Source organism: Cinclus cinclus, chromosome 1 (genome assembly GCF_963662255.1).
Source record: "Cinclus cinclus chromosome 1, bCinCin1.1, whole genome shotgun sequence".
NCBI classification, from domain to species: Eukaryota; Metazoa; Chordata; class Aves; order Passeriformes; family Cinclidae; genus Cinclus; species Cinclus cinclus.
In genome coordinates this window covers 8,200,502-8,212,854 of record NC_085046.1, presented here as the reverse complement: position 1 = coordinate 8,212,854, position 12,353 = coordinate 8,200,502, and the positions used below count along the sequence as shown (strand labels likewise).

At 42.9% G+C, this 12,353-nt stretch overlaps 1 protein-coding gene across 1 annotated transcript in view; it reads left to right on the top strand.

Moving 5' to 3' along the window:
* The first annotated feature begins 1,630 nt into the window (after window positions 1-1,630).
* The window catches only part of LMBR1 (limb development membrane protein 1), a 67,242-nt gene continuing 56,519 nt past the window's right edge, over window positions 1,631-12,353 (top strand). Inside the window, exon 1 of the mRNA XM_062506432.1 lies at window positions 1,631-1,756. Coding sequence (XP_062362416.1) covers window positions 1,694-1,756 — 63 coding nt within the window. The 5' untranslated portion in view covers window positions 1,631-1,693. The remainder of the gene's footprint in view (window positions 1,757-12,353) is intronic.

Here is a 12,353-nt window from a genome sequence, read left to right as displayed (position 1 = left end):
TGTCTGTATCTTCACAAGAATCAAAAGAAAAAGGATGGAACTCTGGCCATCCTGAAGGTGCAGGACCTTCTGCATCCATTCAGGACTTCAAGAGATACATCAGTCAGAGATTACTTTTTCTAACTCTAAAATTTCACAAATACTTTATCATCTGCTTTTAACCAAGAAAACAGGCCAGAGGCTGGGGAATTAATATAACCAGAATTGTAATTGGCATTGACAACATGTATAATGTAACAATAGTTGTAAATAAGCAGAAAATGATGATCCTTATTTTTGAAACTTCTTTAGACTACTGATACATACTTGGACTGAAATAAAAGTTTGATTTGCTAAACCACAATCTATAATTTATAATGTGTCCTAGATTAATGGTCTTCTGTGTATATTTAGACAATTGATCTACTTGCAAACTCAGAAAAAAGATTGCCAGTGCATGTAGAGAGAACAGAGCATAATGGGGAGACTGTGCCTTCTCACCAAAGCATTTGGGCAAAACCCAGAAAAAGCAGAAATCACTCTATGACAAAAACCTGCTCCGGGGAGAGGCAGACAAGTTGTGACTGAAATTTTAAGCAGTCTTTCAAACCAGAAATTCTGATGGGTTTACATTTTTGAGTTTGAGGAGTATCCACTAGAGCCGAGCTCCCCGGGCTCCCTCGTGCTGCCCTGTGACAGTGACACACACAGGGGTCAGTGACAGTGACAGTGGTGGCTGTCCTGCTCCCCGGGCGGCAGCTGAGTCCCGGTCCACACCCTTCTCTGAGGGCTCCGTGGGCTCCTCCGCGTGACTCCTGCAAGTGACCCTCGGGGTCCAGACTGCTCTGCCGACTTCCCCCACTGGGGAGCTCCCTGTAGGGCCCTGGTCTGCAGCTCTCCCCATGCCCACCACTGCTCCTGCCCTGCTCTCCCCCAGGAGCCTCGTGTCCCGCCGCTCATGGTCCCTTCTCCCGTGTCCCCCGTCCCCCAGGACACACAGGGGCTCTCTGTCCCTGCTAGTCCCCACACGGGCACACACAGCTGGCCGGTTCCCGACAGGATGAGAGCACATAGTCTTATGGTGCGCCACGGGAAGTTCAGGTTGGACACTGGGAGGAGATTCTTCACGATTAGACATTGGAATGGGCTGCCCAGGGAAGTGGGGGAGTCACCGCTCCTGGGAATGTTTAAGGAAAGACCACGTGGTACTTAGTGCCATGGTCTAGTTGACGCAGTGATGTTCGGCCACGGGCTGGGCTCGATGCTCTCGGGCTCCTTTCCTGCCTGAACAATTCCGCGATTCCGTCCCTCCGTCCTCACCGCTAAAACCAGCCCCGCCCCTCTCCGCTCCCAAGCCCCTCCCCTCCCCGCCCCGCCCCCAGACGACACGCCCTTTGGCCCCGCCCCTGGGCGTGCCTTAACAGCCAGCTTTACCATTAAGCCACGCCCCCTAACCCGCCCCCGCCGGGGTCGCTGCGCGGTGACGCAGCAGGAGGAGCTGAGGCGGCGCTTCCCGCCCTTCCTCCTCCTCCTCCTCCTCCGCGCCGCCGGACGGGGACAGAGCGGCGGAGCGGGGGCCTCTCAGCCGCTGGCGGGGCCCGGGGGAGCAGCCGGGCTGCTTCCGGCCATGGTGGCCCGCTCGTCGCCGGCGGGGCAGCAGCAGGCGCGGCGGCGGCAGCCGCCATTGCTCGCGGGGGCCGCGGTACTATGAAGGATGGAAGCGGACGAGGTGACGATCCGGGAGCAGAACTTCCACAGCCAAGTGCGGGAGTACACGGTAGGTGCCGCCGTGCCCAGCCGACCCTCCCTGACCTGTCACTGCTGTCTGCCCCAGCCCTGTCCCCGGGCACCGGCGGGTTTTCCGCTGTCTCCGCTGTCCTTGCCCGCCCCTCGCCCCGGTGTCCGGAGGGACTCGGGGGCCCGTCTATGGGCAGAGAGGTGAGTGAACCTTCTCTGAGGATCCCAGCGCTCTCCCCTGGAGGGTTTTCCTCTCCTTGTGCCTTCACCGAGAGATGGAGATGCTGTGTTTGAACGCGGGGTATCGGTGTCGCTCCACAGGAGCGCTCTCGGGACAGGTACCGGTGCAACAAGCTTGTGAGCAGTGCTCAGCTTCGGTTAGAGATGACTGCGAGCGGACATCGTGTATGCGCACAAGTATCTAAAAGGAGGGTGCCAAGAGGATGCGCCAGGCTCTTCTCGGTGGTGTCAGCCACCAGGAGATGAGGCAATGGGCAGAAACTGATGCGCAGGAAGCTCCACCTGAACATGAGGAAGAACTCCTTTACTGTGCAGGTGACCGTGCCCTGGAACAGATTCCAGAGCAGCTGTGGAGTCTCCCTTGCTAGAGGTATTGAAGAAGGTCTGGATGCAATCCTGTGCCGTGTGATTTGGGATGACCCTGTTTGATCAGGGAGGTTGGACCAGATGACCCACTGTGATGCCTTCCACTTGTGACCCATTCTGGGATTCTGTGGACACCTCAGCCCTGAGCTGCAGCCTTGTTCTCCTCAGGCGTGCATGCGATTTCATGGTATCGCTTGCCACACTGGAATTCTCCTGCCTTGCTGGGCTGTTTGCAGTGTTGTGTGTAACTTTTGTGTTTTCCTTGAGCCCCGTGCTCTCCCAGAGGAGCACACAGCACTGCCTGTGCTGTCCCCTCTCCCTCAGCCCTCACTAGGCTGGTGCAGCACTACATGCTGCGTGCAGACACAGCAGTTGTGGTTTCCTCTCTGATAGCCTTGTAGGTGTTCTCAGGACTGTTAAAAGCTGGTTGAGGTGTTTTGATGGGTCTCATGTCTCTCCTGCTTCAATTCCAGGAAGGAAATAAAGGCTGCACAAGGGAGACATGCAATGCTGTGTCCTGTGAACGTGCTGTCCTGGCTTACCAAGAGAATCACATTTTCTTTGCTGTCTCTGTTGTCTGGGCGAAAAACAGATTTCTTGAATTAAAATAAGAATTCATAGTTTAGCTTTAAATGCTTTTCAGCCTTGTTGGGAGACTCTAAAATAGCATGGTTAACTGATTTATGTAGTGCTATGGCTAGGTCACTTGATAGCAGACTTGCTTGGAATGTGTTAATTACTCTTCTATAGTATATGAGTCTGTGTTAATCCATCTTTCATGTGAAATATTCTATTTCTGGGGTGTTTTTTTTTTTTTTCTGAAGAGTGCAAAACAAGCCTGTATGACGAGAACTGCTACTTTACAGGATTTTTTGGAATGTGTGTTTGGGCATTGATGCAGTGTGTGTCCTGGAAACCATGACTAGTGTAGTGACACAGAAAGTAAAATACTTGGTAGAGAAGGTTCTAAGTATTATCTTAATCACCTTTGTGGTATGAAACATGAATGTATGTACTAATCTTTCTTTTCCCTCATGTCTGTTTTTCCATTTGTATTCCGTTGTGTGCTAATTATTCCCTACTTATTTTCACCGGAGTCTTGTGATGATAAATCGGATGCTACATATTGTGGTTTCGTTCAGTAGGAAACATGGATTTTTGAATCTGAAGGAATGGCTGTGTGTAGCCTGTCTTGGTACCATTACAAATGGTGAAGTGTATGAAATTCTTAAAGAACCAGTTAATCAGTACTGCAGTTCCTCCTACAAAGTTGGGGGGACTTTTATCAGCCTCTCCAGAGCAATTGGTAAATCTTCCTACTGGTGTGGTCGTGTGAGAAATCACACAGGACATCAGTAACTCATATTTTAGAGGCACAGTGTTGTTTTGTTTGGACAGTAGACTTAGAATATTCTTGCTCTTGAAACTTTACTTTGATCTTAACATTGATCACAGGCCACCTTTGTTATTGTTTAATCACTGGGAATAATAATAATAACGGTGTTGCCTTTAAAATCATACATTGGTACAGTTGTGGTCTTGTCTTTAATCTGTGTTGGAACACCACAAGGTTTTATGAGTGCATAAAACTGGGTGTGCAGCCTCCTGTGGCTCCCACATGACTGCAGGAGAATACTGCAAATATGAGTGCATTTGTGGTTAGTCTGAGCATGCTGTAGCTCACAGAATATATTGCTTACATGTGCAATTATGTTAACGTCCTCTCCTCATCATTCCTGCCCTTGCTGCTCATGAAATTATATGGTGAATAGAATTTCTTAAAATATGCAAATAGACAGTTGTGTGGGTAGTGAGTATAATCATCAGCCCCTCAGCTGGAGCAGGGAACAGCTCTGACACATGCATTAAATCTTGATTCCAGCTGCAGGTGGGCTGGGGGCAGCTGTAGCATTTGACATTGCAAGATATAGTGGCTTTAAATTAGGATAGGGTAGGTAGATTAGATATTGGGAAGAAATTCTCTCCTGTGAGGGTGGTGAGGCACTGGCACAGGTTGCCCGGAGAAGTTGTGGATGCCCCACTCTCTGGCAGTGTTCCAGGCCAGTTTGGATGGGGCTCTGAGGTACCTGGTTTACTGGAAGGTGTCCCTGCCCATGGCTGGGGGTTGGAAACAGATGATATTTAATGTTCCTTCCAACCCAAACCATTCCATTCCAGTTTGTTATGGAGTATTACAGCAGAGGAGACCTCAATGCCTTTTAGGAGCAAGAGAAATTTATGTTGTCTGTTAGAAGTATCTTTGAAGAGCTAGTTGTGTGGCACAGTCTTACTGGAAGCTAAAATGATACATTCATGAGAGAAGAGAAATCAAAGTAAGCTGATGCAGTTGAAAAGAAAAACCTTTTCACTTTTCTCTTACAAATTTTCTTTGAATATGTACAGAATTTCTGTATTGTGCTTTCTGATGGAATCCTAAGGGCACGCTGTCTTTAGCTTCAGTGTAATGCTTTATTTCTGTTTCATGTATTCTCTGAACTGGCAAGCTACAAAGTTTTCCATAAAGTTGTGTAACATAAAAAAAAAATTCAAGGCTTGATATCCTTTTGCTGGTGGTGCCTGTCTCTTTCTGCGGGTGCCAACTTCTGCTAATTCCAGCTTCAGAAAACAAGTATTTCTGACACATGTTTATAGGTTGAACAAGGGTAGTAAAACATTATTTTTTAAAAAAGATACATCATCTGCTTTTGAGGTGACTCAGTGGCTTAATGCTTAATTTAACTCAGGCCTGCTTACTCTTGACCTCATTTGGAGTGTCTGTATGGCACCTGTTTTTTAAGAGGGTGCCTGTTTGCAGCAAAATAATCTGCCTTAGATTTTGTTGCTTCATGAGGATGATTTGTGCTGCTAGAAGGTGGTGAACTCCCTAGTCAGGCACGGCTCTAGTTTTGGCATGGCTCTTCAAACATAAGTCTGCTCTATAGAGAATCTGTTGTTTTGAACTCACCAAGACTGAGTCTGAACTTTAAAATTGAGATGCAGTGAAGTAAATGTGGAGACTGTGAACTGGTGACCCAGTGTAAGAGACGTGGCACAGCCAGGAGTTTCCTTGGAGTCAGTGAGATCCTTGTCTTCAACAAAGCCAGAGTCATCCTCAGTTCTGGATAAAAGGGGCATCTTTCTGAAAAGCAGCTTTAGTTGGTTGCAAAATACAGAAAAGGGTTTGTGTTCTGTACTTGGTCAGTATTTGTATGAAAGACTTGTAAAGGCAGGACAATATTTGTTAGTTTACCCTCATTGCTTGTTTAGATTCATTTATAATTTGCTGAGGTCTTGCACATCCATGGAAAATATTTGAACTCCTAGGGAACTGCTTTTCCCTTGGGTCCTGTTATTATGCCTGTTTATGAAGTGTTCAGTGTTCCATGTTCTGCTGGTATTGTTGTGAACTGTTTATTTCAAATGTAAATGGAGCAAGTGCAGTGGTTGAAACTCTTTGTGATCCCCTGGGTTTACTTTTTTGAATATTAATTTCCCTTTCCGCCCCCCCCCCCCCAAGTGAGTCTTCTATTCTGCAGTATTAGCTTGTATTTTTAGAAATACAAGCTAGTTTTTTTGTTCTCTTTCCACATAAAAATGGAGGATTTTGAGTATTTTAAAATATACCTGTACACCTGGTTATGAGAGTTCCTTGGCAAAATAAATACACTGTGCTTGCATTTGTAATATGGGAAAAACTGTGGAAGAACACAAGAGAACTACTAGGTTCTATTATTAGCATGGTGGAACTATTAATTAGGAATATTTAATTAAGTATAAACATAGTATATTTGGAAATAAAAGTTTATTAAGTATGTAATGAAAAAAATTCTGGTAGAATAAGTTCAAATACAGATACAAAAGTGCTATTTTAACTTTAAGTGTTTAGTGTGAGTTCAGGCAGATATTGAAACTGATGTAATATGGAGTTTTATGTTAAATGTGATATGCTTCCATTTGAAGGACTAAATGTTTTCAGGGGTGCAGGCTTCAGATGCTAAGTATTCTGAGAAACTTAGTTTTTTATTATATTAATTAATAGAATAAAATATTAATGCATAATAAATATTTATTAATATCTATTAAAGTGTGGCTACTGCTCGCTTTAGTCCTCTATAAGGCTCTAAAATGAGGGAGCTGGTTTGAGCATTTGACTTCTGTTGGTAGTAGGCTCTTGTTCCTGACCAGTTGGGCATCCTTATAAAACTGGGATTTTTCAGACCCTTTTTTGTGCCAGCAGTGATGATATTCTGATAGTGGGCCAGGAAGAAAGTGCTGATTAGAAGCGTGAGTAATTTTTAAGAACAAACTTATTACCAATACTGAGATGTTTTTGTTTGAATGTTTATGCAAGTTTGTTTTATTAAAAAAAAAAAAAAGTTTCAATTTTTTTTTTACCTGTACACTGAAAACTTGAGGACTGCTTTATATCTTGAATGGCTTCTTGTATTTCAGAGAATAATTTTGCCTAGATTTCACAGTATTGCTTTTTTTTTTTTTCTTTTTTCCCTTAAATATTTTGGGAAGGATTTGTGACTGAATAAAGGAGTATTTGTAGCAGTGATGAGAGACAGAAAACTGAAGGATTGGTGCACATTTAACATAATTAAATATATAAAATATTGGCATAATTCTGTCACCTAAGTATAACTTTACTTGTAAACACGAGTGCTGTACTGAACTTTGAGAAGTGATGAATCATCTTCTGGCTGTTGGTCCTGGGGATCAGCACTGTGGATCCATCTGGAATCAATAGGCATCTCAAAATACTTGGCATAGACAAATGAAGAGGGATATTTATTCCCCAAACAGAAGCAGCTTTTGGAGAATTCCACTATTTCTGTTTATGTAAAATAAGCATGAAAGGCTAAAGTGTAAAAATTTGCAATTAATTGCAGTTCAAAATAATTCCTTTTGAGTTACTGGTGTGTTCCTTTGGAGGAGCAGTTGACCAGAAGGGCCAACACACTTCATGGCGGGTACAGGGATGTGTTCAAGAAGATTTTGTATTAAGGTATTATTAGACTTGAGAAAATCTAATGAAAAGTGGAAGAACTGACAGCGAACAAAACCAGCTTTTCATAATGTGATCAAAACCAAGCATATCCATGTTGGGTTTTGTTTGAGTGGCTGGGCACGGAGTAGAGGGACTGGGTGAGGTGGCAGGGTGTAACTGGAGATGGGAGGGTTGTAGTAACAGCTCAGTCTTTGCTGTGAGGAGCTTGCTGAGTGTTCCTGAGTTTGTTAGCACAAGACCCTCTGGAAGTAGGTGTTTTCAGAGAGGTTAAAGAGGGTTGAGAGATGGGTGAACGGGTGACCAGAGGGGCAGAGGAGATAGTGGAAAGACAATCTGAAGCAAATTGCCAGTGACATTATGATAAGAAGTTCAGAGCTCAGTTCTGTAGACATTGATGGAATTTTGGGTTAAGGAAGATTAAAGAAAACATTCCGTTCAGTGTAAGTTTACTGGTTGTATTTGAAAATTTTGCAAGTGTTGTGTTTTTGTTTTTTTTTTTTTTTTTTTAAACTGAAGTGCTTTCTCCTTTCCTGTCTTTCAGCCTTTCATATTTAATTTGGTGTTTATCCTCGTTTAGGAAGGCAGTGATAATTTTTGTTGAGAAAGTCTTAACTTCTGCATCACTCTCTGCTCCCACACTCTCCCCCCTCCCTTGAAAGCCACTGACTATTTCATGTACCCCTGTGCTGTCAGGTGACTTGGGGCACTGCCTTCTTAGGAACAATCATGCTCAAGAGTTTATGCAGCTCCTAACACAGCAAGAGGAGAGACTTTGAAAATCATGACTGGAGTTTGTATTTATGCATCTAATGACAAACAGCCTTGGTTGTTGCATCAGTGTGGAGGCTGAGCATAGAGCCAGGTGAGTGACCTGGAACAAGCTGCTGCTCTAACCCCCTGATTAGGCATTCATGTGACAGGTGAGATTGCTTCACACTTTCAGCAGCTCTGACGTGTGCTCTCTGGGACCCAGTTGACTCTGAGAGATGGTTTCAAACCTCCTGTTGCCATTTTATCAGCTGGGTGCTGAATATTCCTGTATAATGGTTTTGCTCTGCACACAGAGGTTTGTAGTCTTTTGATTAGCTGGATGTGTTAAAAGTTGTTTCTAACTACCATCAACATGATTTCAAGAGAGAGCCCTGTGCTTTGTACTATTTTAATATTTTGAACACTTGGATAATTTTTGAAAATTTTGATTAACTGGAAAATACTCTATAGAACTATGTTTCAGTTTCTCTATTTCCAAATCATGTGTGCTCCTACAGCAGGTAGTATGTGTATTGATGGCATTGAAGTCTGCATATGGCTGGGTTAATGTTCAGGGGAAAGAAGCAGTCTGTATGGGTGGTAATTTTTCCCCATTTACCTTCTTGTGGGGTTTCCAGGATAGGCTTCACAATTCTTGTCAAAACATGGTGCTTCAGTTTTACTGCTGATTTTAAGTGCCTGTTTAGGCCTTGATTATCCATATCTAACTGTAATTTCTGTTTTAAATGTATTTATGAGAAAAATTGCTGATGAGTTTTAGTTGAATTTGACAGTAGGAACATGTCTAAAGAATTTGCTGAGTTTCAGACTGTAGTAACATATCCAGTAGAGAGTCTGCATAATTGTGAGAATTACAAAAACATACAGCTATTGCAGTTTAGGTACTTTTGTGTTCTGGGAGTGGGGGTGCCACTTATAAATGCTCCAGGATATATGTGTGAGAAGACAAGGAAGAGTATTTTTTTGTGTTAGGATGAGAAAGTTTATTAGCTCCGTCTTCTAAGATCTTCTGCATCTCGCTCTGAAAATTAATATTAGTCAAAGAAGCTGCCTTAAATAAATAAATAGTTTACCAAATTCGTATTAATGAGACTTTTGAGGTTATTTTTTCAGAAATGATTTTTTAATGGTATGACTCTGGAGTTTTAATATAACCGATTATTGACTTTCCAGTGTTGAATAATTCTGGCCTCATTCAGGGCCAGAATGTTAGAATGATCTAGGCTGGTGCTATTGTGTTAATTCTAGAGAGTGCTTTTAAATATTGCACCTATACTGAAAAACATTTTTGTCTGAAGGACTGTAGAAGCTGGTTTTTATCTTCAGTAGAATTTCTGGCAAACAAAATATATTTTTGAGTATTTCTTACTTTCTGTTGGGCCCAAATGTTTTTTCTAGATGAGCAAGTCTAGGCACCTGCCTCTGAACCATTTATAATCTCTTCATGACTTAGGGACAAAAAAAGTGGGTCAACTGCTTGCTAGTGTTTTAGGCCAGGGAGGAGTCCTGAGAAGAGACTGTGTATGGGGGGGAATCTTAGGTATGGAGGGCAGTGTTAATAAGCAAAATTAATCTGTAGTCATAGACAGTCATGGGACATATTTGATATTTTCTCATAAGATTAAACTTAGTGTGTCATGCCAAGTGTATAAGGCTGGCTGGTTTGAACTTAATTTAACCACAGTAGAGTTAGTCTCATTTGAGCAAAATGATACAGATGATACAATGAATGCCAAGGTCAAACTGAGACCACAGATAAAATTTTCAGTTTTCTTTAGTGTGCTTTGTTGGTTGTAGGTCACTTACTGTTGATGCATACAAAATAGGTGGAATCCCTTATTTGCTTTTTAGATATCAGTGGGTTAATTGAGTTATTAGAAGTAGATTAAGCAGAGCTGCTTGTCTCCACCTGTATTTTCTTGCTGTTTATTTCTGCCATCTTTTCTCTGAGTAAATAAAAGCAGTTGCCAAATGGGACAGTAGGAGGAAGCTTTTTAGTTGCCTTGTGGTATTTTAATGCACATTAAAATACTTCAGCAGCATGAGAGCAGTAAGAGATGGATGTATAATGCTGTGCTTGTTATTCTCTATTACAGACATTAAAACCCAGAAGGGCAACATTATTTTCTGTAGATAGCAATCACAGGCAAAATACTGACTGTTTAATTTTCAACACTTAAGCATGTAAATAGACATATTCTGCATGGTAATATTACCCGGAGTGATCTCTGCTTTCTCTTTTCTCTAAGCTGTTTTTTCTGTTTAGGGCAAAGGATACATTCTATAAAGTAAGAGCAAGAAGTGGAGATGTTATTTGTTATGTCTGTAGCCTTGTTTTGTGTATCATTTGCATAGAAATGCTTTGGGTGTAATAGCAGTAATTTTGTTTTAATACTGACACAGCCACTTCATTTTGAAGTTATTTCCTTTCTTCCCTAACTCTTTGGAGCTGCTTTTTAGAGCTTCTTGATCTTTCATTTCATACATGGCATGGTAAAACACTGTTTGTTGCTTGTCTTTTGCTCCTCCAGGTTTTCCCTGTTCTGCACCTAGTATGCAATCAAGTTGGAGGAAACAATCACTTATTTGCTTTGATGCTTTTCAAGTGGAAATGAGCCTGTGTTTTGTGCTTGGAAGCGTGTTAGGTTAAACATTACTAAGGTGTGGGACTTCTCACTGTGAAGGAGTTCTGTGGTGGTTCCTTGCTGCTAAAAGTTGTTTTTCTGCAAGATGTCTGGCTCTTTCACAGTGGGAGAAGATCCCCGACACAAGTCCTACAGGAGCTTGTGCTTACACTTAATAAACACATTCATAAATGACCTGGAGAAGGGTATAAATTATGAAGTGACTAAGTTTGTAATGGTGCCTATTTAGTCAGGAAAGTAGAACCAGAAAGTGGTACCAGACTACTTAGTGTTTAAAAGCCTCCAGGAACAGAGATTGTGCAGCCTTGCTGGGAAACTGGTTCCACTGCTTGGCTCTCCTTATGGAGGGGATTTCTTGCTACCTCCAGTCTCAGCCTCCCACTAACACCACGATCAAGAGCCCGCTTCTGTCTCTTTAATGACCTTCTCATAGGTACTGGCAAGCTGCTGTCAGGTCCCCCTGAAGCCTTGTTGTCCTCAGGCTGGACATACTGAGGTCCTTCAGCCTGTCTGCACCAGGCCAGTGTTCCAACCTCCTGACCTTTGGTGATCATCCTTTCTGCAGTTGCCAACATCTCTCCTGTACTGGGGACTCAAAACTAGACACAGCAACTACATGTAACAGGGCAAATGCTGCTTGAAGAGAGAGAATTGCTACCATGATTATTGGCTTTGCTTCAGGTAATACAGCCAGGGATGCTCTTTAAGTTGTGTGCTACCTGGGCACGCTGACTGAGAGGTAATGAACAATTACTGGACAAGGCATCTATATGCTTTTTTTCCTAGTGTAAAACACAGCTCCCTCACAACAGTTGGGAATAATTCCATGCTATATAAATAGAATCCTGAACATTAAACTGCAGCTTTTAATGTGCACACACAAATTGCAGTTGTAAAAGATGGTTGAGTCTTGTTTGTAAGAGGGGAAAAAAAAGAATATGAAACATTTTGGGCATAGTCTTTCTTAGCATGAAAGTGTAGCTCATACACTTGCAACAGAAGATGATGCTTTCCCAATCTGAGGCATGAAATTCAGTGCCAGAGTTTTAAAGATGGTCCACACGGACAAATTAGTGTCAGCTGATCTTTAGTAATTGTCAGTGGGACAACTGGAATGTAACTTCACCTAGTTCAGACTGTTACTGCTCGTGTTTAATGTCAGACCCTTAAGTGCTGGCCCCTTAGAGGCACATAGTATAAAGGTAATCTCCAGCTCCATTCTCATACGAGCTGGGAGCTGTGTAGTACAGATCCAAAAGTATGATGTGGATCATACTTGGATGACTTTGGATGAGAGAGGATGGAAGAGTTGGTGACAGCAGACGTAAGACTGTGGTGCAGTGTCTCTAGAAGCAGCCTCTCCTGGCGTGTCTGGTGTGTAATCTAAGCAGGAGCAGAAGACACTTCCTTTCCTGAATAAAGATAAAGGGCTTCAGGGGAAGACAGGTTTCTTTTGGCTTCTTCTACCAGAGGTTGTATTTAGTCTGTGGGAAGAGATGTAAATTAATTACATGCTTGAGGTCTGAAGATTTCTTACCGTGCCATCTGTTAAAAAGGAGCCCTGGGATGTGGCACAGAATCCATGTGTTTTGTTTTCAGTT